The following is a 26,427-nucleotide window of genomic DNA, read 5'->3' as shown; positions in this document are numbered from 1 at the left end:
AAACATTAATATTGTCATAAAAAAAAAACATATGGAGGCATGAAAGAAGTAAATGGACATTCTTCTTATCATTAATAATGAAAACTACTCTCAGATGGTCCTGATGGATCGAGGTAAGATAGTATTATTTCCCCTTCTTATCATTAATAATGAAAACTACTCTCAGATGGTCCTGATGGATCGAGGTAAGATAGTATTATTTCCCCTTCTTATCATTAATAATAAAAACTACTCTCAGATGGTCCTGATGGATCGAGGTAAGATAGTATTATTTCCCCTTCTTATCATTAATAATAAAAACTACTCTCAGATGGTCCTGATGGATCGAGGTAAGATAGTATTATTTCCCCTTCTTATCATTAATAATAAAAACTACTCTCAGATGGTCCTGATGGATCGAGGTAAGATAGTATTATTTCCCCTTATCATTAATAATGAAAACTACTCTCAGATGGTTCTGATGGATCGAGGTAAGATAGTATTATTTCCCCTTGTTGATGGATTAGACAATCACTTGGTTATAACAGTGGAAAGTGAAAGTTTAAGGTTTGTACTGAAACTCTGAGAATTATTATGCTCCTTTGGCTGGTGTCTTAAGTGGTGATATGATAGAAATATTTTTATCTAAAACAAAAATGTATCGGTGTCAATGTTTCAAACTTTTACTGCTGCTTTGTATTACTTGGAGTACTGCCCATCATTGAAAAAAGTAGAAACTTTAAACATGAATTATTTTTGTGGAATGTCTATTCACTTTTTTTTATGTTTGTGTATATACTTCCACTAAATGGTGTATTATAATAATAATAATAATAATAAACTGGGGAGACTTGATGTCACTCAGTTTCCAGGAAATACCACTTGTTATTGCTAGTGAGCAATCACTGATAATGACTTTACATGAAAGTTTCTAGTGAGTAAATAACAACAAAGATAATAATGAAATAATAAAAATAATAATAATAGGTACTGTTTTTACAATCATTTCGCCTTGAAAAAAGTACATTAAACCCTTAAAATCTCTCTGTATTTGAATAACAAAGCATTTTTTCTAATAAATTTTACATGAAACAATTTTAGGTGGTTTGTTGTTTAAACTACAAAAGCATAAGATGTTCTCTATTTTGCAGTTTTAGGTTCTCTGTAAACCTTATTTTCAATGCTTTGTGCATCTCATCGTAAAATAATATGAATGAGCATTTTGTGTTACTATAGTTTTGATATATGAATAATATGGTAGAAAGCACAATTCTACAGGGTGGTCACTAGAAAAGCGGGAAATTTGTCAAACAACGATTTATTTTTACAAAGAATAATTTTTACAAAGTTTTTCAAAGACAAATGTTATACTCATAGATACTCAAAATGTCGTCCGTGCACTCCACTGCAGCATCTTAACCTAGAAATCCAAGCTCGTGTGTCGTTTTGAAGGGTAACTTGTGGGATATCATTCCAAGCTCATGACCTTCAAATTTCCCACTTTTCGAGCGACTACTCTGTATTATGTAGTAACATCTATATATATAAAAACTAGTTTCTTTATCAAAATGTACCATGGGTTTATTACTATTGGAATACCAAAGCCAAAAAATAAGATGTTTTTTATTTATTTATAGTAGGATGATTTGTAAGCACCTAATAATAATAATAACTTAGAGAAAAGAAAATTATCCAATCGCAAAGATTAAATGTAGCTGTCTCAGGCAAAAATGGACAATATCAATCCAGTCAAGGAAGCTTTGAATTGTAATGAATTTCAAGTAAAAAATGATAGTAACAATCCAGTCAGGGTTAGCAGTGTGAAGGCAAAATGTTATGACTACTGAATTCCTAGAAAGTCAGTAAATTTTATACAGTGATTCTTGTACCTGATTGGTTTATTTTTTATCACTCTTAGCTATAAAAGTTCTATATTTTACTATTAAAAAGTTCTGGTGTTTTTGGAGTTTGTACGCAAATAGGAACATGATTGCTGGACAAAAAATAATAATGAGCAGAGTACACATTACTAAGATGGTAGTTTCTACAATGTTTGGTGATTTTAATTTTGTAATTAAATTATTTTGTGAAATAATTTTTTAGACATTTTTTTTTTTATTCAATGATGAAAATGTCTTGGGATTTTAGCATTTTTAAATTGAAAGAGACAAAGAAATTGAGGAAAACAGAAAATTTGGAAATCAAATAGGCCTTCACAAACGGAACTAAAATAAGAATTCACTAATTAGCACAATCGATTAAAAAAAAAAAAAGTGTAAAGGATGACACAGCCCAAACAAAAACTATCAGAAATATACTAGCTGAAGATTTTTATTTATTTATTTTTTCAAGTCAAATGTGTGTATTGTAGTTTGTGAATTAAAGTTGCATCTTTATCAAAATATAATTTAATCATTTTTTTCTTAATATTTTTTTTACAATTTAAAAACAAAAAATTTTATAGTTTCCAACGTAGATCATCATATTACATATGGTCTTCATGCTTAGTTTGTTATATATGCACGGATTTAAAAAATAGGATTTTTCTTTGTTGTTCTAGCGAAATTCGAAAATTGAAATATTGAATTTCAAGTGAAACCAATGGTATCTGAATTGTCATGTCGCAGTAATGAAAATATTAAAAAATTACAAAAAACAATAAGACAGAAAATGAATTATTAATGAAAACAATTTTCGAAGATGATTAGCGCATATTAAGTTTTGCTAAATTGGCCAATAATTTTCAGTTTTCAGAAAATATTTACCTCCCTTTTGTTACAATTAGAACTCTCTGATTTCATTTTTTACAAAACTGAAATGTTTGCTAATTGTCTTCGAAAACTAATTTCATTAATAATTAATTTTCTACCTTATCGTTTTTTGTAATTTTTTTTGGATATGTTCATTACTGTGACATGGCAATTCAGTAGATACCATTGGTTTCACTTGAAATACAATAGTTGATTTTTTTGAATTTTGCTACAATAATGTAATAAGAACCAAAAATAGTTTGGATACTAGAAAAATTTGTTTTTTCAATTGAAATTTATGTAAAATTTGGAATTCAGATATCACCTAACCCACCATAATTTTCTATTTTATGTTAAACCCACTCCTACATATAGTTTCACATAAGCACTTGTGGCCCCATGATGTGAACACCCTCGACAAACCCGACAGGCTGCTGAATCACACCCCCACACTGTAGAGATCCCTAGATGTAAAAGATCTTTCTACTCCAGTAGTCTCTTCCCCAGAACTGCTAGACTTCGGAATTCCATTCCAGGTCCCTGCTTCCCCAACTGTATTGACGTGCAGAAGTTCAAGTGCAACGTGAACCGACATCTTGCTGTACCCCAGTAGTTGTTGCCCCTGATAGTAGCCCCCTACACCAAAGTGGCAATGTGCCTTGTTTGGGGTGAAAATATAATTTAAAAAAAAAAAAAAAAAGATATCCCACTTTAATATTAATACAATATGTTTTCAGCGATTTTGGAAATTTGTCACTTTCATTTATGAATATTTGATGCTAGTCGATTATAATAGTAAAAATAGTCATAGTGAAGGCGAGAATTAACATAATTTAGTTAATTTCTACAGAGTGTTCCGAAATAATCGTCTATTTTGATGCCAATTTATTATTTCAAAATAGATAGTTAATTTTGGAAATTTTGTATTTATTTTAAGAAACCAGGGGAGGTAACTCAATACATGATATTTTGGTTCTTCTGTATTGTAACGAAATACGAAAATTGAAATATTGAATTTCAAGTGAAACCAATGGTATCTACTGAATTGTCATGCCACATGTAGTGAAAATAGTTCTCGAAGACAATTAGTGAAAATCGAGTTAAAAAAAAAAAAAAAGCAGAGACTTCTAATTATAACAAAAGGAGGTAAATATTTTCTGGAAACTGAAAATCTTTGGCCAATTAAGCAAAACTCAATTTTCGCTAATTGTCCTCAAAAACTGTTTACATTAATAATTAATTTTTTTACCTTATTGTTTTTCATAATTTTTGGATATTTGCATTACTGTGACATCACTTGAAATACAATATTTCAATTTTCGAATTTCGCTACAAATAACAAAGAACCAATATCTTTTCTTTAATCTGTTTCAGTGAGTAAAAGAAAATGTCTCTGATCTACCTCAGCCAAAATAAGTATTTTCACAAGAAAGTAAAAATAACCCAAATAAAATATATTTGTGCCAATAACGTAGTAGAAGGGGGAAAAAAATATAAACTAGTCCAAATTATGTAATAATTAAAATAAAATAATTTCTTTTTCTTTTTAAAAATGCCCCCTGAGTTTATTACTATTGGAGTACCCAGGCAAATAAATGATACTTTTTTCATACCAAGGTGATTGTAAGCACTTAATAATCTATATACTATTAAATCTGATGTTTTGGAGTTTGTATGCGCTTGCACACATTGAAATGTGATTGGTTGACAAAAAAAGGAATAGACAGAGTACACATTACTAAGGAAGTAGTTTTTATGTGATGTGAATACCTTAGTTTGAATCTCACAAGTCTTAAACCGATTTTTTTAATTGGATACATGCTTAAAAAAAATTGAAGAAATTAACATAAAATAATAACTATAAACATTACATAAATATATTTGTTATGCAACTATTTTTTTTTTTTAATCTGTAAAAAAAAAAAAATAGCCATAAAGAGTATTTAGCAGAAGTTCAAAGCAGATTATTTTTAAAATATAATTTTTAATGTTTTTTTTGTCAATAAAAACAACATTAATAGATTCATCGGTTACTTAAAGATAGAAATTGATATATCCAGTACTGCACTCAAGGAGTGTCTATAAACTAGTAATAATAATAAATATACACAAGGTGAGTCAGAAGTAAGTGGACATTCATTAACAAAAATTTGTTGTGTATTTGAGATTTGGTTCCAGTAAGACTGCATTTCGCCATCACAGCACTGTTGCATGCAATTGACTTTATGACCATTTCCGATACAGATGGATTGGCAGTTGTGATCCTATAGAGTACAGGGTGGAATGATAACATTATCGCCCTAGAAAAGACGACATGATTCCATTTGTAAATAATGAAAACTGGTTTTCTTTTTTTGTTGCAGACACTCTACTAGTTGGTCAGTTGTGTACAAATCCAAAGAGCGATAAAAGCCTTCTATAATGTCTGAAAGTGACACAATGTTCAATGAGTGAGATTGGAGATGCACCGCTGTACAACTTCTGCTTTCTACCGATTCAAGTTATGTCAACAGAACCATTGCCAGAAAAAATGCATCGCTGGATTGCCATGAATAATAGGGATGTACTCAGATTGATAAAAACAAAGTTTCTGGCCATGGTTATGGTTTTTCATGTGCTTTCAAGTGAGGGCCACATCATGTGGCAGCAGGACTTGCACCAGCCCACAAGTCTAAAGAGACTTGACTTTAGGAGTGCTACAACTTTGTACCCTTCTCTCACCCGCCCCCTCCTCCTCCGACCTGAACCTGGTGGACTATTTCATTTGGTCATACGTCGAGAACATCACCAACATGACCTCCCACAACATCAAAGCCAGTCTGATCAAGCATTCGCCGAGCTCCCGCTGACACAGCATGCTTCCAGTTCTGAACCTGTATTGAGATCGTGATTGAGGCTGAAGGCGGCTACATTGAATAGATGTTGGCTCTACTACATAATCAAATTACCTGAATTGATTTTTTTTCAATAAGTTTTGAAATAAAGCTTTTATTATCCATTTCTTTTTAAAATTTATTTAGATATTTTTATTTATCTATTTTCAGTAAATCAATATTTTTAATATCTAAAGACATATTTTTCGTGTTGCTTTACACTTGTCAGTATAAATGATGTAATTGTATTGCTAGTCAGATGAGTTGAACCCGAACTTCTTACTGCTAGGATATATGGAGATTATACTTTCGAAATGCGAGAGGAGTATGTACTGTATTTATTTGTAAATACACATAATGAGATTCAGAGAGTGTTCTAATCTTCTAAAGAGAAAGAACTTTATGACGCTACTAAATTTGAGTATTCATTTTCGTTTATCTCAAAATGCTCAAGTTAATTAAGCTTATATATACTTTAAAAAGAAAATTCAACTTTGTTATATATGGGTTGTAGAATTGCATTCATCTGCAAAAGATCTTGCTAATTTGCATATTCTTTTAAACATGCATTTTAATTAATTCCCTATTAGTTTTTTCGGTTTTCTTCTGAGATGATCATCTTTAGTTAGCTATTATGTATAATTATATTCATGCAGATATTCTAAATGATTTATACTTGTGTAATATTTGTTTAAAAAGGTTACAGTAAACACAAACTTCTTTCTATACATATATTTATGTATGCATATATATTTGTTTAAAAAATTTTGCCTACCAAATTCCTAAGTTTTTGGTCTACAGACATGAAACTTTATAGGGTATTCAAACCCATGCAAAACTTTATATTTCGGTTTTAGCCAGCAAAAATCAGTGCAAAAATGTGGAAATTAAAGAAATGGAATTTGTTAGGTGAAGGTTGAATGATGGCGTTATGAATATACATGCATAACGTAATAGCTATTGGTTCCTGTTTTAATTTTTAGCTTTGCAGCATACGTCTTCATAGCTCAAGTATTAACGTCAAAGGAAAAAGTAAATCGTAAGCTAAACATTTTTTTTTTCTCTAGTGGTACACAAGTACTTTTTAAACAAAAAATTTTTTTTTTAACTTTTTAAATCATTACTATACATTAGGTCTAATGTAATGTAATAATAAATCCGAAATCTGTATTAATCAAAATGTCATATTTAAGCATATTTTACAATTGGGCAATGCTGGTTGGCCTGCTAGTATACAATAAAAATGTTTATATATATATATATATATATATATATATATATATATATTAAAAATGTTTTTAAATTGCCAGATCTATTTATGCTCAATGAAAATAGATTGCACTTTGAGAGCATATTTATCATTTGTAAACAATTCAAATACCACAAGTATATTTATATCACATTTATATAATTTTATTTGATATGTTATGTCTTACACGTGATTCATTGAATGGTATGCTAAACAACTCATCAGAGACCCATATTAATCCATAAAAGACTTTTTTTTCTATTAGTCTAGATATCTGACTAATATGACCAAAGCTCTGGAAAAGAATTTAGTAGGCAGTGGGGCAAAGGATGAGCCGAAAGATAACATTTTTCATGACCAAACGTTTTCTTATGGTGGACAATAGAAAAGGAAGATGTAGAAGAAGTGCTTGTTCGTCTCATTCAATGTATTGATGTGAACACTAGCATTAGAATGTAGCTGAATGATACTTATAATGGCAGCTTCAATGTCAAGGTTAGAATTTATCAGGGCTTTGTTCTTAGCTCCTTGCTCTCCATCATAGTCTTAGTCACTGTCAAAGTTTTAGTCGGGCTGTCTGCAGGAGATACTCTATGTTGATGATTTAGTTATTATTGCTAAGTCCATGGAACAGTTAAAGTTGCTCTAAGCAACAATCCTTAAAGGACCCTGATCAGTATCTTTGTTCTCTGTGCCAGAAGGATGTTGGATGCAATGTGATTTGATGCATCTTGCGCCTGTTGTGGTTCAACAAATGGTCAAGTTACCTGAAAGATAAGTTACTTCAAAAACACAACTTTGTGTACAGATGATGTCTAGAACAGGTATGCCCTGTTAATGATTGTCCCCCACAACATGATGGTACTAGATGACACACCCTGGAAGTAGTAGACTCTCTCTGTTACCTAGGAGATATACTGAGTGTAGATGATGGATGTGAACTCGGAACCACCACAAGGCGGGATATTTCAAAAACTGTTGCCGCTGATAGTCAGCTGTCTCTTTACATCCAGAGTGAGTTATATAGCAGCTGTGTCAGGAGTGGTATATCATATGGCAGTAAATACTTGACCATCACCCAATTCTCTTTTGCCCAACTGCACCACAATGACAGATTCATGATCAGATAGATTTGCAATGTGAAACCTAACTAAATCCAACCCTATTATGGATACATGTTAACATTTAAAAAACAGTTGACTTTTTATAAATGTTAACTGATATTTTTTGGGGGGAAAAAACACCATTTTATCAATAAGTAGATAAGTTTTCTTCATTTTTATGTCTACCGATATAATAAAGATACAAACTTTATCCTGTGTCTTGAATTACAATTTCTGATACTTAAAAGAATCCCCTGCCAATGTCAATCCGTACAAAATTTAAAAACAATATTAAACAAGGCAATATTTTTTTTATATATTCATTTTTACATAGCAAACTGAACCTTCCTTTAAAAATTGGAAAGGTAAGTTCAAAAAATTTTTTTTTACATAATTTGGTGTTTAATCGATATATGAAGTTTTTTTTTTATTTTTAAATTTAAAAGTTTTTTTAATTGAATAATAAAATTCTTTGAGAGAGAGAGAAGTTCTGGAAAATATATCTATGTAAAAGTCAGATAAATCCAAAGATGGAATACTGCTACCACATCTGGGGAGGTGCTGTTCAGGGTACTCTTTCTTGCCTTAACATTTCAAAAGTGACTTCACAATCTAGTGGGAGGTGATCACTTCTCTTCTACAATCTTTTGCTCACAGAAAAGACATTGCTAGTCTTTTTCTACTTTATTGCTGTTTCCATGGAGAGTGCTTGAATGAGCTTCAATCTCTTCTTTCTTGTAAAACATTTCGACAAGAACTTGTCAGACTATCATTTTCTTTTTTTCATCAGTGTACCTCAAACATCAAATAGAATTTCAATGCAAAATGTTTTTTTTATAAACATCTTACAAAATTATTTCCCTGTCACAGTCACTACTGAGACCAATGTTACAAAGAGATAACACCCTACATGTGTAAATGAAAAAAGAATTAAAGGTAGTGAACATTTAAAGCTCTCAAAACAAGTAATATTTTTTATTTATTTATTTTTTTTTTTTGAGAGTTGCTTAAAAATTGTTGTTCATGGACACATTTTTGTCTAAGAGCGAGCACTGAGTTTCGACTATGAGAATAATATCATAAAGACTTGAATTTGACAAACCCACCAGTTATTGGGCCAATGGTTATGAGGAATCCTAACCACTAAACTCCATTTGGATTAAAGGTGTAAAAAAAAAATAAATAATAATTTATTTATTTGCGCTGTAATTTTATGTTCTGTGCAGTGAAAAAGGCCATGACACAGAAACTAGTGTCAGGAGTTTCCTTTACATTATATTTTGCTTGTTTCCTACTTCCTTTTCCTTTTGTTTTTTCTCCTCCCCTTTTCTCCCCCTTCATTCCTTTTTTCTGTCTTTTTTTTCTTGTCCCCCTCTCTCTCTCTCCCCCTCACTTGCTCTTCCTTTTTCCTCTTTTTCTTCACCTCTTGCTGAACAAGAGAAAGCGAGAGCACTGAAGGAATAAGATTGCATTGGCTTTTTTTTTTTTTTTTTTTTTTTTTACTACAAAATTTTAATACAGCATAAAAATTAAACAATCCTATGTTTCAGTTAAAAAATCAGTTTCAAATGTTAATGTTAAAATATTAACCGATTTGACATGACCTCCTCCTTGCAAAAAAAAAAAAAAAAAAAAAAAATGATTAATGTTGTGAAGGGGACTGCAAACTGACAACAATGAATAAAGCTCATCATGTATATAAAACATGGAACTCCATTATTTGGATTATTCAAAGTATTGTTCTAATCTTGAGTGTTATCTTCACAACATGGACATGTGACACAACGGATAAAATGCTAAGTAATAATTAGTTCTAAGTGATTGTCTTTGGGGTTAAATGTTTAATCTTCATCACAAATGATACAAAATAAAAATGAAAAATTGCTTAAGATTTCTACTCAATCATGGTTGATTGAATGAAAACAGTCGTATCCCCATGAATTAAATAAAGCATTCAGGTCGAAATTTTATATAGATTCCTGAGTTCCACCAGATGCACCTGAAGAAGGCCAGAACTTACATCAGCCGAAACATTGTGAGAATAACATCCAAGATGAGAATACTTGTTTGAATAATCCAAATAATGCATCTTTATCTAAAAAAAAAAAATTCTCAAGTACAAAACCTGCACAACATACACATAGACGGTGTAAAAATAGACATGTTAAGGAAAGAGAATTACCTTTCTTTTTAATAAAAAACATGAAACTAATATAGAGATAAAAGAAAAGGACAAATTTTTGTAAATTTTTTTTTAAATATAAATTTTCCTTCGTTAACAAAGTATATTTTTCTTGCCCGTATTTTAAATTTTTTTTATTATGCTGGATTAAAATATTATTTTTTTATGCTGGATTAAAATGTTTTTTTTTTCTTTTCTGCTCTTGATCTTTGCTTCTTTGTTCTTTTGTTTATTTATTTTACCGTATTCTTGAATTTATCTACTTTCTTTCAGAAATTTGTTCAGATTATTTTTTATAACTTATAAAAGTGAGTTGGATGTTAATATTTTTTTTTTCTTTTCAAATGTTTATAACTGTTTCATTATTGCTTGAGCAAATTTTTTTTTTTTTCAAATTGATAAAAAAACTTTAAGCAATGTTGGCTGACAGTTTAAAAAAAATACTCTATACTCAAATTTATTTGTTTCTTGCAGAAATTTGTTCAAATTATTTTTAGAACTTAATTCTAAAAATAAAGTGTTGGAATGAACTTTTATTTACAAATGTTTATAATCGTCTCCTCATTGCTTGAGTACAGTTTTCTTTTAAATCTCTAAAAAAAAAAAAAAAAAAAAATCCAAACAACTTGAGCAGACAGTACATGCAAATATTGGTTTGGCATTTTGCAAAATTTGCAAATCTACACATGGAATGCTGCTATTTTTATGACTTTGATTGTCTGCTTAATAGCAAATTTTTAATGATTATTCTAAACAATTGATTAAAGATAAGTTGCTATTTTTCCCAAAGCGGGGGGAAAAATTTCCCAATATTGTTAGTGTACATTTTCACAGTAGTTCTGATATTTAGCCAATCTACTAATATCTTCTGTGATATTCACTTTATAGTAATTAATACGGAAATAACATTCTTAAATGCTTGTAAAAGTGACTTGAAAAATTAATGTATTTAATAACCAGTGATATACTGAGGGGTAATAAAAACACTTCTCTAAATATCTTATAATCAGTTTGGTGTTAATTATCCCTGATGATGGATCCAAATGGATCTGAAAGTACTCCAGTCAAATGAAACATGTCTAAAGTAATTAATTTAATACGGGTGTAACATTGATTTTTTAACAACTGATAGTTTGACACCTATTTTAATCAAAATAAAATGACAAGAAAAAATTTGATCCTGTTGTTGGTTGTTTATTAAGCAACCAAGAGATGGCTGTGTGTGTAGTGTGCCATCATGTTGTTTGATACACTACACTTGCTGGTGGTGGTCTCCCTTTAGTTCAAGCTTATTTACTTCCACAGCATGAGCTTATTTACAAGGTCAAGTGAAGGTTTGAAAAGCCAACACAATAGAATAAGCACACTCTGGCCTACAAAAAATGCTTGAACAATTCTGGTTGGGGAACCTGAAGCAATCTAACTCTTTCTCAAAGTGAGAAAGTAAAGCCGGAAAGAGTGGACCTCCAAGAAGTGAACAGAACTATACCTCATCCCTACATAAACAAGGTCACTCTCGTACTGTTATTTTACCCTAGTCATGGCTCCAGTCAAATTCAAGTAGCAACCCTGATTTTAAATGTAAACATTCACATCTTAAATCATTTCATTTATTTATTTTTTTTTTTTTACATTTAATGCTTGTTTATGTTTATAGCAATTTCTTTTGATTGAAAGGCATGATAGATGTATAATTAGTGGGTTAAGAGTGTGTTAATGTATTATTTTTATTATTATGGTGAAATTGGATGGTTTAGTAAAATTTAATTCAGCAAGGCTCTAGAACCAAAGGTACAGGAAAATTTGTGTTATATCTATAATTCGTACTTATGTATTTTTGGTACCATGCTGAAATAATAATGTTATTTCAAAAGCCATTCTTAACATAGAGAAGGGTATTTCGTAACTAATCTGTGCTTCCACCTAACAATTTAATAATAAAAAAAAAAATATTGTGAAACTTGAATTTAACCTGAAAAAACTATTTAAAAATAGCGTGGTACCAAACATACATAAGCACTCTATAATTAAATGACCTATATTGAAGGCTTTCTCATCATGCAAGTGAGAGCAAGAAGTGGAAGTTTATTTCAAAAGATACAAGTGATACATTTTGGATTCTGTTTCATTAAAAAAAGAATTCATGTGTTACTCAGAACACTCTTTGTTATCTGGACAAAATTCAAAATTGACTTCGAAATCTAGTAGCGAATGATTTCTCCCTACTCTATCGTTATTTCTATGGAAGATGCTTGACTAAGTTTCAATCTCTAGTTCCTTCTTCTGTAAGATATTCACAGCAAGAACTCGTTTTAATACCATAATGGAAAAAAAAATAATCCTCTTATGTGTGCCTAGTGTCGGGCAGAATTTCCACAAACAAATCTGTTTGAAATCAAAGAATATAGTGACCAAATTTGACCTGATATTGTGTGATTTTGTTTACATAATGTTGACATTTTTTTCAAGCACGTTTTTCTCAATTTTAGATGCATAATACTAACTGGATTTTTAATGGAAATGATTCCTTGTTTAATAATGTATAAATATATAAAATAACATAAGATGGTCCCTTCTAATTAATGATTATCTTCCTCTCAGATAATTTAAGTCTCTTTCCTTTTCTCTGTGTTAATGGCCTTTTTGTCGTTTGACTATGTCTAATTATTCAGCTAAATGGACAGCAGAAACTGGAATGCATAAAGAGAAGACAATATTGATTCTAACCAATAATTTTATTTTCTCCTCTAATCATATCTAAATATATTACTGAATGTGGTGTAATCATTCTGTTCTTAACAGCATTTCATAATTAATCAAACGTCAAACTCTAACGCAGTTAATTGACACAATTTACAAATCATATCTTATTCATTTTCCTCCTTGAACCTCTAATTTTTTTGCATGATTTTCATTTCTGTAAACATTTGTGCTGTCGGTGCACCGAAATCAAATTATTATATAACCTTCTCTTTTAAAGGCAACAAAATAATTTGAACAAATATCATCGAGCATACAACAGTGGTTTATTGAGTTGCGTGTTGTTTCATTACATCATAAATGGTTTATTGAAATGGTATTTGTTAACCACATCATTACTGGTTAGTTGTGTTACAGTTACAACTGTTAAGAGCAGATCTTTTCAAGATGCATGTTTGTTAGCTAATTTTAATGTGCACTATTCTTGTTTCCTCAGAAACTGAGGCAGTTACTTCCAACCAGAATTGTTTTTCCTGTGGTGTCACTTCTCCCTCCTCTTTTTTTTTTTTTTTTTTTTTTTTTTTTTTGTACCATTCCCACACTTTTAATTCGTTGTCATTGTAATTCTCCCCTTCCTGTAATAATACCTATGTTTAAACCTTCCACCTCATTCGTACCCATATTTTGCCCGCTAACATATGTATTTTCTAATTCAACTTTCTCGAACATTTCACGATATAACACGATGAGTAATTCCCAACTCAAACTAAATCATTAAATCTGGCTTCTTGTACTTCACATTTGCAATCGTTAGTTGAGCGTTTCTAATTTTTTTCTTTCAGTTGGCCAATGTCGGGTAGTGACTCTGAGCTTTACAATGGAATTGGATTTGCAGATGATTTGACCATGGCTGAGTAAGTTTCTGTAATCAATGTTTTTTTTTTTTCTTTTATTATTCTTGTGTTGTATAATCAGGTTGCCTATCAGAAATACACTTTCAGCACAACCTTATAAAAAACTAATGGTTTCTTTATTAGCTATTAAACAAGTCTTGAGGTTAATAGCTGTTTCCTTCAGTGTAAAACAGAGAATCCCGATTTTGGATTGAAACCAGAAAAATCTCGATTCTGAATTAAAACGAGGAGCCTGACTCAGAATTAACGCAACAAAATATTCAAACTTTTATTAATAATTAGGAATTCTTAAAATAAGACTGTTTTGTAAATAGTCACACATTTTCTGTAAGCTTATATATATGTTGTTAAAAAAAAAAATGATGAATACCAACTGTGTTACCGGAAAGGTCCTACTTGTAGCCTGAAATAACTTTTGAAATATTTTTTTTTTTCAACATGCTAGTGAAGCCTAGCCTTTGCAATTTATAATTTGATGAAGAATTATGACCAACAATGTGGGCCAAAAAAATTGAATGCAATTTTGTGACCCATGAAAGAAAAACTTTCCGAAAATGAGTGTATCTATCCTTTATTCACGTAGTATCTTGAAAGAAAAATATATATAATGTAACCTGACACAATGTATATTCTTATGGCTTATGAATATATCACATAAGCATATTAATTGCAATGATATCAGTAATATTTTAACGAGTTTTCAGTTTTTCATTGAAAAAATTTAATAAAAAAAAAATAAAATCAAAGTTGACAAAAACACCAGAACGCTTAAATGTAAATAGATAATCAAGCAAATGTTATATCACTGGTCATGTAAATGATTCGTTTTACAATCTAATCATTGATGGTAGTTGAATGTGGTGAATGTAATGTGTACTTAATAAAAAAAAAATTGTCTTCGGCATGTACTTTTGTTGATTAGGTTGTTGTGGGAGTTGGACTCTTAAGAAAGTTATTTCTCTACCTAAAAGCTCATTGTTCAAAATGCCTTGGTTTAACATTTACCAACAACATGAATTGTCAACATAACTTGAGGACATTGCTAAGGCTGCTGCAAAGAAAGTGTGTTCCCTCTACCATGCTAGAAAATTATCCACGCCTGAGAGTATCTCTACAAAGCCACCATTAATCCATGCATGGAGTATTGTTGCTACATGTGAGCTGGTGTATCTGCTACCAGTCTCTCCCTCTTAGACAGGCTCCAAAAAAAGTCTTCAACCCCTATCTCATCACCACAATGTTGTTTCCCTTTGCCTGTTCCACAAGTACTTTAATGGAATGTACTCTGATGAACTCTTTGCACTTGTATCCCCTCGATGTATATACCTCTGACAAACTCATCTGACAGCAAAATCCCACTCCTTCAGTGTAGAGGTCCTTAATTGCCAGAAAGCCTTCTACTCTAATAGTTTCTTACCTCTGACTACTAGATTTTGGAATTCTTTCCTTATTTCCTGCTTTCCTGATTATATTATTATGTAATGTGAACAGACATTTCGCTCATCTTCTCACATAATCTCCTGCAGACGTGATCCCAAATAGTAGCCTCTTACGTCAAAGTAACAATATGCCTTGTTTGGGGTGAATAAGATTTTTAAAAAATAATAAACGATAAGAATGTTGGGAGTAGGTGTCAGATTTTTTTTAATCTTTGAAGAATCAACGGCTTGAATATTTGAAGAGTTTAATATAAAGAGTCAGTCGGAAGTTTTGGAATTCTAGGAGATGGAATCGGATCTTATACCATATGACTCTGCAACCCTGATATTAATTTCTCTCATACTCTCTTGTTTCATGCGACTGGTGATCCTTTTTGTTCTTCCCTTGGTTACGTTGTTCCTGTTGTTTGTCCTTATCTCTTTATGACGATCTAAAATTCCCTTGTTCATCCTTATGACTTTGTGTAACCCAATACATAAATTGCCCTGATTGGAAGGTCCAGATCTCAAAAGATCTTTTTACCAGAGAAAAAACAAAAATAAAAACCTTTTTTCTATTTCTCCAGCTTATTGTTTGTCCTTGAATAAAAAGAAAATGATCTTGAATTTTTATTACTAATATTGACCTCTTAATGCTGGATCATGTCTCTTGTGAGTCTTCTTGAAAATTGTACTTAAAAACAAACAAAACATCCAAGAACTTCCCATTTGTGGAACATAATACAACAGGACTGCTTCACAACTGACTATAACATGGTCGTTTCCAGTCCAATGTTAATAAATTTTTGTCAAACTATCTTCTTAATCGATTTCTGGTTATTTTGCCTATCGGCTCCAATCCTCTCAAGGTTGTTATCTTATTCAATTGATAAAATATTAATCTTTATCTTCGAGTGGCCTTGGAGCCTTGATGAGCAGTTGTTAGTATAAAACAAAAATCTACAATTTTTGATATTTGACAACCCTATCCTTCTCTCATCCTTGATATTTTATTTAATTTTGTTGCTTTTTTTTTCTGTGTTTTACTGACTTCAGTTTATTTATTTATTTATTTTTTTTTACTTTTAATCTTTTGTAGAGATGGTGAAATGTACTGAAAGTGTCGGAAAAGAAAAGCGCTACTCATCCATTGCCATAGCAACAAAGTCATCATCAGTATCATCTTTTTGTCCACGATCTCTCAAACATGTCCCGTCTTGTATAATTTAGTCATCAATTTCTTTTTCATTTTTTTATATTGTTGAAAGAAGCACCTGCCTATTTATCTCACAAACATTTTTGTACATAAAATATTTCACTTACTATTATTAAATGTATGACAAGGCCAATTCTCAGGATTTGCCAGCCACTTAGATATACAAAAATTATTAATGCCTTTTACAATCGTCATATTGAAATAGCATGGAATGGATTTTTCATAATATTTCTATTATATATGAATCACATAAATAAAGGATTTCAAATCCAACACTATTTTTAGATTGAACGTTTTTGCTTTTTGTTTTATTTTTTAAAATAAGTTGTAAAATTTCTTTTTTTTTTCTTTTTCTTTTTTCTTTTTGTTTTATTTTTTTATTAAAATAAATTATAAAATTTCTTTTTTTTTAATTTTTGCTTTTGTTTTATTTTTTATTAAAATAAGGTGTAAAATTTCTTTAAAAAAAATTTTTTCTTTTTTTCTTTTAATTAATTTTTTTTAATGGATACCTGGTTTTAGGGTTGAGAAATTCCATATTACTTAAACAGATAATATCTATAAAGCTGAAATCTATTTAATACAGTATTTATCTACACAAAACGTGGCTATTCTTTAAAAATTAATGTTATATCTAATATATTTGGTGTTTTTTTTTTTTTATGGCATATCAACCCTTTTCAGGTTATTTAATGCCGAATCCAAAGATTTTGAAGAAAAATTTTTTTAATAGAATATATTTGCTTTTTTTCAAGTCGGTTTCTATTCAACCCATAGTTGGGACCCTAACAGGTACTACCACTCCGGGTCAGAGTGGAGCAATGTCAATTAAAGGGTGGCTCCACACTCCCCAAAGCTCAAAAGCTGGGGCCTCACCACTGGATACAGTTTAAGGTCATATCCAGGACCAAACTATATCTAATATATAAAAGGCTATATTATGTATGTCTCCATGTTTTCAAACTCTATCTCTTCTGAAACTAAAAGTCGCAGAACGCTGCTAGAGATCTCAAATAATTGGATTTTTGGGGGAGACAATTCTTTTATGGGTCTTTAGCGAGTTAAAATAGTTTTAAGGGGTCAAAATTGAAAAAAAATCGTTACACATTTTGTACATTCATCTTAGTTTATTTTTATCTTTTAATTTTAATCGGTTCATATGTGTGTTACGTTGGTACAATGGTAACATTACCAGCTTTGAATGCTGCAGTTTTGGTTTCAATTAAAGCTGATGGTATCCAAATACCTATGTTTTTACTTTTGAAATCACAACTCTATAATAATATATACGAAATCTGGACAAATTAAAATATATTTAAGCATATTTTATGACCAAGCAAGCCCCCCCCCCCCGCTAGTTTATATACACATACATGCACACACACCCACATATATATATATATATATATATATAAACAGACACAGTCTATCTTAAAGTCCATTATTTATCAGTTAATTTACAACCATAATCTTTTAGTATTAAACGACCCATAAGGAGTTGATATACCATAAAACAAACCAACCAATCAAACAAACAATATTAATTCATTTAAATCATCATATATGCTGGGGATGCTCCTTGTAGAGAGATGTTAAAAAACAAAAAAAAAAGCATAAACACTTGAAAGATGTGAAGGTGATTACTTTAAATACTATGTTGAACTTCATCAACCACAAGATTGTAGCTAGGTGGTTATAGCATCTATGTAAATTGTAAAATGGTCCTTTAGGCACAGGTTCAAATCCTGTCAGAGTATCATATATATATATATATATATATATATATATATATATATATATATATATATATGACTTTTTCATTTTGGGAAATTCATTTTGCTTTGACAATTATTAAAAGGCATTACTAATCTTTGCATATATATATATATATATATATATATATATCTTGATGTGAAAACTGATTTATTCTGTTATGATTATTTTCACAATAAAACAAATGTTTCAGAATTTTTCAGATAAAGATTGATTGTTTGGATTATTTGTACTATTTTTCTCGTCTTGGATTTTTTTCTTGCAACCTTTCGGACAATGTAACCTTCAATCTTTTTTAAGTGCACCTTGTCAAATTCTGGAATCTGTATGGAGTTTTGAGTGAAACCCTTTATTTGACCTATGATTGTAGCTTACTCCATGATCAGCTAGAAGTCTTAATAATTTTTAATTGTATTGCTTGTACTGAGGATTGAGCTTTCACCCTTCATTGTCAATTAGAAGTGATTCTTATTAGCACTTTTTTATTTGCTGCATCACTGGATGATATAAAGGGGTTCCATTTGAAATTCTGTATATATTCCAGTGTTCAACAAGATGCATCTGAAGGAAGTTGGAAGTTACATCGACCGAAATGTTGTGAAAATAACGTCCATGATGAGAACAGTAGTCCTAATAACCAAAATTAGGGCAAATATAATTCAACAACTTCTATCTCACCCAATTTTTATGTGAGTGCATGAAAGAGGGGGAGGGTATAAACTTTTTTTTTTTCATTTTCTTTCTTCATGCAAGTGCTTTTTCATCATTTTCTGTATACATCTCATCTGTATGCTCAAATGTAATATATATATATATATATATATATATATATATATATATATATGCATGCACATATATGATATTCCCTTTCTCTCTTTACTCCCTCTCTTTCTATCTATCTATTTACTTAAATATTACTATGTCATGTATAGATACATAATATCATAAAGTAATATATAACATATATATTTTCAGTATTTACTTCAACAATACTCAATACATGAGTAGAGCTTAGTAGAAGTATGAAAATATATTTATTGCAAGTAAGCTGCACTAGAACATTCACGTTTCATTCTTGGGGAAGTGGGGGGAATCTTTGACACTGGGAATGAAACGTGAATGCTTCTGTGTAGCTTACTTGCCATAAATGTTTTTATACTATTTATATATTTAATCTCTTTCTTGCTCTATCTGTATATACAATAATAAATGTTGCTTATCTTAATATTTATTATTGTTATAAACGCTATCTGAAAAAATGTTGAGCCCTTTGTGTGCAAGGTTTGTTCTCTTGATTTAGTTTTCAATTTTGATAAGTTGATTTTTGTTATATATATATATATATATGCATGATAAATTACTAAAATAACTATCTTCAATTTCATTGGAAAGAAAGAAAAAAAAACTTTTGACTAAATAAGAAATATAAATCTTATAAATGTTTACATCATCATCATCATCATCTTTGTTTTCCCCCTTTTTTATGATAAATGTAAATGTTGTTTGTGTTAATTTTTCTGTCTCTGAATATGATTTCTTTTTTTCCAATCCAATCAAGTCCCTCTTTTAAGATCTCAATCTCCGATCTTTACAACTTGATTCGGGCAAGATTTTAATATCTTTTTTGCAAACAAACATTGTAAATGTCCATAAAAAATGTCTGCATTGTCTATATTAAAAGAAAAAAAAGAATTAAATATTGGAACTGCTTATTACAAATTGCCTGTAAAGCAAAAAAAGAGGGAAAAGTAATCCGTACTGTTTATCTTGAATCCTTCAACAAATTCTTTCTGCCCGAACAGTGATTCTCAACCATGAGAAAAATTTTTTTAATTTTCTTTATCGTGTGAAGAAATTTCTGTCCTATCAGTTAGTTGCATGTATAATGGAGAACATTTAGGGGGTGAACATTAAAAATAAAGGATGAACTGAGAATGAGTTCTCTTTGAGGTAAAATGTTGATTTGAAACAAATGGCAACTAATCAAGAAAAAAAAAAAATGATAAAAAGATGAGTTAAATCATTTTTTCTTTTTTTTTTTAAATGAAACTAATAAATTCTCCACACATCAGTGATTTTTAAGTAAGGGTAAGATCACTTGACACCTGTAAAAGGGAATTTGGTTAGAGTAGACTAAAAAAAATATTTTAATTGCATGAACAGGTCATTAGTCAAAAGTGTTGCATTCTGGTCCAACTGGACCTACTTTTGCCATTTACAGGTGCACATCTGGTCCATTTTATATACAATATAATAATATTGACACACTCGTTCCCATTAGATCACCAAAGTTAAGTGATGTTGAGCCTAGTTAGTGCTAAAATGGGAACCATTTGGTAATACCAGGTGTTCTGTATGCTCTGAAGCCTGGAGAGAGGTGGATTTCGCCAGACTATTCTTGGCCAAGACACACTGCATGAAATAATGCAGCATCCCCCCGACAACCCAGGAGAGTTAAGGGATTCTTGAATCTTGAATGTGGTCATTGTATTATGGGAGAGGTGTGGTATAGTAGACAGCTGAGGGTTTTTAATCTTTTATTTAATTTGCTTCCAGAACACCACGTGTATTTATCTCTAAGTGGTTTAGAGAGGGGAATGGTTTCATTTACTCTTTTCCACTTCTTATTGAAAGAGAAAATCTTACCCAATTCTCACAACTACACATTTCCAATGTAATTGAAAACGTACTGAAGTATCGTTAATGATAAAAAAAAACAAAAGAAAAATATCTTCTGTCCAACACAGTCAAAATTTGAATTTCATTGTTTATGGTTTCTTAGAGAACCAACAACATACCGCAGTCAACAGGGGAGGAAAAATCCATTTCAGAAATGGCATAGACTGTTGATTTTGTGACAGGCTGTGGCAACGCCGTTATAAGAAGAAGCCAAACCCTTAAAAAAATACTTACGTTAGTCATGTGTATATTGCATGCCAGAGAACAGACTGTTCAGCAATAATTAAGCACTGAATTTAAATTAGTAGGCAGACAGCATAAAATATATGGCAACCACATCAAATACACTTTGAAAAGACAAATTCCAGATCTCGTTGCAAAAATGGAAATACCTAGCCTGCGACTTGGCAAGAGTAATGCTGAAGATGTTTTAAGTACTACTTATATTGCACAGATATCCCTCTATACGGAGAGATGCCACTCACTTCTGGACTGCGCTATGGATTTGAAATTGATTTCCTCAGTCACCAGAGAATTCGTTACTGAGGAAGAAACTGCTAACAGACACTGCTCTTTTGAAATGATTGCAGGAAGTGACGTAATCTTCAAATTTGTGCATATTGCTGCAGCTGTTGCTGTTCCTTATTTTGTTTGGTAATTCTATTCTAAAAGAAATACTTGATAAAGCTAACCTGAATTTTAATTGTGACTTAAATGTTGATGATTTTGAATTTGTTAGTCAAAATAAACATTTAACAATATATATATATATATATATATATATATAGTGAATCACAGAAACTGTTTTGCTGTCTCACAGTTCTTCAGTGTGGCTAGACTAGCACTCATTCTGTGTCAGTAATCAAACCTACAACCATCTAGTTGATAGTCGTCAATGCTACTATCTCAGCTATGGAATCTGTGCTTGTAAATGATATCTGCAGATATGTTTATATAAATATTTGACTGACACTTTTAAAGTGTGCCATTTATCTGTTTATTCACAAACAAAGAGCTTAGCATTATGCTAAGTAAGCAACTGGCAAAATCATTTAATGGAAATGCTGTACCCAAAAAGAACCAAGGGAGAGTTATATATTCATTATTTTAATTGAATATTTATCTTTTAAAAAATTTGGACAATGGAAAGAAAATTAAATCCCATGTGAATAAATCTTGTTTGCAGCTGTCTTTTTTTTTTTTTTATTATTAAATCAACAATAAAAAAAAAATATTAGGTTTCCACCATTTTTGTAAAATACTTTCATACTTTCTATTTCTAACATTCATTTATGTTATATATAACAAGCAAAAAAAAAAATAACTTTGAATTTTATTTAACATAATATAACTATTAAAATTGTTAAATCCTTCTTAGCTCATCTAACTTTTCATTCAATGTGACCTTCATCAGGGCACAGTATGTTGAATGGTATATGCTAAATTTATAAATAAAAATTATCTTTGGTAAATTTATAATTGTTAGTCCCTTCCCTTCATTTTCAACTGGAGAAAAAATCTATTTCTTTTGTGATTTTTTTTTTTTTAAATGTCATAGACAGTCAAAAACACAACTAATCAGTTTAAAAATAAAAATTATTATACTTATATTATAGTTAAACATATTTCAAATTGTCCCTATTATTTGAATTCTTTGGATTACTGTTCTCCTCTTGAGTGTCATTTTCACAAAGTTTTGGTCAATATAAACTCCAACCTTCTTCATGTGTATCTTGACTCGGGAGTGTTTCTTTTGAACTCGCATGGAATTTAGAATGGAACCCTTTATTTTTTTCACAGGAGTAGTATGCTCTCAGAGGTCCTAAAGAATTTGCAATTGTATTTTTTGGTCGTTCACAATTAAGAATTGGACCTTTAACTTTCAGGAGAATGTCACTTTTATAATTGATTTTTTTTTTTTTTTTTTTTTTTTTTTTGAGTACTCAAACCATTGCATCAGTGGTCCTTGCGGTCAGAAATGTAATATTTCAAATTGTGTTTGGATTAAATCATTTGACTTAAGATGCAGTAAGTGGTATTATATTAGTTAACTTATTAGGATTATATATAATTTTTATTTTAACTTATTGGGTAAAATCACATCTTTTTGTTTTGAACAAACAACCTTTATATTGTTTTGGAATTTTTGTGATAAACATTGTAAGTATTGATAATTTAGATTATTTGGACTACTGGGACTTGGATGTTATTTTCATGTTTTGTGTAATATAAGTGACATTTTCTGGTGGTTCAAGGTTCAATCCTTACTATGGCCTATACTAACTAAGAATAAAATAAAGATTACTTCTGCCTTGTCATGGCTGAAGGAGCTAGAACAATTGATTAAATAAAGAATTCCGTATTCTATGCAGATTCCTGAGTATGAGAAGAAGCACCTGATGAGATTTGGAATTTATATTGTTCGAAACGTGAAAATAATCTCCAAGATGAGAGCATGCAGTCCAAATAATCTAAACCATATTTTACTTTTTCTCCTATTTTAAAATGATTATAAAAAAGATCTATAGCTGGACCAGCAAGTGTTGGAAGAGACGAGTAACCACAAAGTATATACAAAGTTCAAGATTACTGCTCCCCCCCTCCCTCCCTCAACTATCTCTCTCAAAGAGCCTGTCAAAATTTCAAAGTACAACTGTGGTCATACGTCACTCATAATGCTTGCTGGTCTGGAAATAAGAGATCATTTTAGGATAACATTAAATTGGAAAGTGCTCCCCCCTCATCTTTTTCAACTCGAATTGATGGAGCTATCAACTACTAAACTTAGAAAATAAAAAAACAAAAAACCTTTCAATGTTTTTGCATCTTCAAGAGTATTAAAATGCATAATATATATATGTACGTGTGTTTATGGGGAAAAAGATGCTTATTCAATTATATTTCACCCTTTATTTATACCAGTCTTTTTATTTATGAAGCTCGATGTATGTTAAATTTAATTACAAAGCATATACAAATAAATAAAAAGACTATATTCCAAATTCCAAGACGTCGCTCATCTCACTGTTTATTTCTTTCAGCATGTTCAAATGTTCAATTCTTGACAGCACCTGTTTCATAGCACAGAAACAATCATAATTATTATGCCAATTTTTTAAATAATTTCAAAGATGGCATAAATATCATAAAACACAATTGCAACTACTCTTCCGATTTTTCAGATTTATGTAATCATGCCCAAATTCTTTTTTCTTTTTAAAGTTAATGAGTTCTTATTCTTTTGATGAATTAGGGTGGAAAATATTAAAAAAATAATATAATAATTATGATTGTTTCTGTGCTATGAAACAGCTGCTGTCAAGAATTGAACATTTTAACATGTCGAAAGAAATAAATGGTATGATGAACAACATCTGGGAATTTAGAATATAGATTTTTTTGTTATATATATATATATATATATAAGAATAGCAACATACAAGACAATAATCATTTTGACCATAACTAGGTTCTTTTATGTCTGGAACTGAAGATACAATTTTCACATTACTCTTTTATTACAAGCACCATTGACCCCTAATCAGAAATTTGAAGAAGGAGAAAAAAGTGAGGAACTCCAAAAAATAAGAGTGAAGATGAAGTCATTTTCAGGTGCTAAAGGTTTGGGATCAGAATTTATCTCGCACCTATATAGCAAGATTTGAAAAAAAAAAAAATGTTCTGTTCATTTAAATTCATTGAGCTTTCAAATCGAAAATATGTTTGATATATATTTTGAACCTGTAGCTAAAAACACTTCTACTCTCTCCCTATATATATATATATATATATATTAGCAGCACGTTTGATTGAACACGACAGTTATTCTTTCTTCTGATTTTTCTGGATATCTTTTTGATTCACCGAGCGTTTTTATTTATTTATTTATTTATTTATTTTTTTTATTTCAGTCAACATGTTGTATAAACAAGAAACTAAAAAAATAAACTATAAAATAAGAAAATCGAAATTAGAAATAAAAATAATTTGCCCTTAACCATCCTGCACCCACCTTTAACCAATAAAAAAAAACACAAATAAAAATACATCAAGCCCCCCAAAAAAGAAAAAAACGACGAAAACAACAACAATCGCCCCTGATGATAATCGGACACACCGATAGAGCAGAATATGACTGAACAACTTTTGGGCGCCATTTTATAACATGCTAACTGAAATTAAAAAAAAAAAAAAAAAGACCGCTCGGCGAATTGAAAAAAATATCCAGAAAAATTGGAAATAAGAATAACTCTGTGTTTAATAAGGCGTGCTTGAATAAATATATATATATATATATATATATATATATATATATATATATATATTACATTAATAAATTTGGTTCACACTACTCCACATATATGCTGAAAATGGGCACATTGATGGAAACAGGTTGTATGAGCCAATAAAACTGATTTAACAAATTAAATATTTTCTTTTTCTGTTAATAATATTTATGAACTGTTGGAATTTTTTACCCAATATCCAGGCTTTGTAAAACTAATTCCAAAACCTTTACCATTGTAAAAAGAAAAGCATCCTCACCATTGTATATTTTTGTTTTATTTTAATGCAAACGTTTTTAAGAAAAGTCTTTGTAAATAGAAGTATTAACATGATTTGTACAGTTGGATTTGTTTCTTCATTTTAATTGTTATTGATGCCACGTTTCGACTGCTGCATATTTAGGATTTCTTCAGGCATCCGTCATTCTTTGGAGCTTTCTAGGCTTTTCAAACTGGACATTTCATTAGCGTGCTACACATAATATAAACAAATTCAGATAAATCACCATCGTATGACTTTTGACTGGTCTGATTCCATTGCCGGCATTGGTTTTCTCAGTTTTTTCTAGCATCAAAGTACTTACAGGAGAGACTGCATGAAGGTTGCCAACATCTATACTGAAAGTGGTTCTGCAGAATTTATGGGATTTTTTTTAATGGAAAATAAAATCACTTGATGTAAGGAGCTAAAATATAAAAAAAAAATGACTTCAAGGTCAAAAACTTTTTAAAGAATAAGTGTTAGATGGATAGATTCTCATCCAGAAAACAGCAATTCTTTCCTCTTTGTCAGAAACATCATTCTTCAAATGTGAGGACTAAAGGATCAAATAAAGGAAGCTAAAGTTCTGAGTCTGTCAAAAGTAAACTCAAGATCCGTTGTCTACTCTCTGAAATTGGCATGCCCAGGTCGACAATTCATGTTGGTATCCAATGCACGACATCCTACATGTATGCTCAGGTCGACAGTTCATGTTGACATCCCACATGTATGCATAATGTCAATAATCGCAACGTGTGTGTCGAACATATTTAACTATGAATACAATTGCACAAAATTTCGTTTGAAGCACCCTTGTCATGCCAAATGTGTCATAAGGGTGAAAAAATTATATTGCTACTATTAATAATATATTTTTCAAAAGTATTGAACAGTACTGCAATAGATGAAGAAGTGGTGCCTTCCCCTACATCTCAGTGTAATAACTAATGAAAATAATCGACTACTTTACTTTTTTCTTTTTTTTTTTTTAAACTGAACTCATTCAGTTTACTTTGATAGTTTAAATAAATGTCTAGTTTGTA

General features: G+C 30.4%; 1 protein-coding gene across 5 annotated transcripts in view; it reads left to right on the top strand.

Annotated features, from left to right (window-relative positions):
* The window catches only part of LOC145296913 (repressor of RNA polymerase III transcription MAF1 homolog), a 54,341-nt gene extending 27,959 nt beyond the window's left edge, over positions 1-26,382 (top strand). For 2 of the 5 annotated variants that reach the window (XM_080143080.1, XM_080143121.1), the window contains exons 6-8: positions 10,410-10,444; positions 13,679-13,750; positions 16,268-26,382. In XM_080143080.1, the coding sequence (XP_079999206.1) occupies positions 10,410-10,444; positions 13,679-13,740 (97 nt within the window). In that variant the 3' untranslated portion in view covers positions 13,741-13,750; positions 16,268-26,382. Of the gene's footprint in view, positions 1-5,092; positions 6,733-8,288; positions 8,320-10,409; positions 10,445-13,678; positions 13,751-16,267 lie in introns of those variants that run through there. The other 3 variants (XR_013870074.1, XM_080143088.1, XM_080143104.1) reach the window with 3 other exon arrangements.
* The last annotated feature ends 45 nt before the right edge of the window (positions 26,383-26,427 follow it).

Source organism: Euprymna scolopes, chromosome 2 (assembly GCF_053919585.1).
Source record: "Euprymna scolopes isolate OS-2025 chromosome 2, ASM5391958v1, whole genome shotgun sequence".
NCBI classification, from domain to species: domain Eukaryota; kingdom Metazoa; phylum Mollusca; class Cephalopoda; order Sepiida; family Sepiolidae; genus Euprymna; species Euprymna scolopes.
The sequence above is the reverse complement of the archived record's forward strand: the minus strand, read 5'-3'. Positions and strand labels throughout refer to the sequence as shown.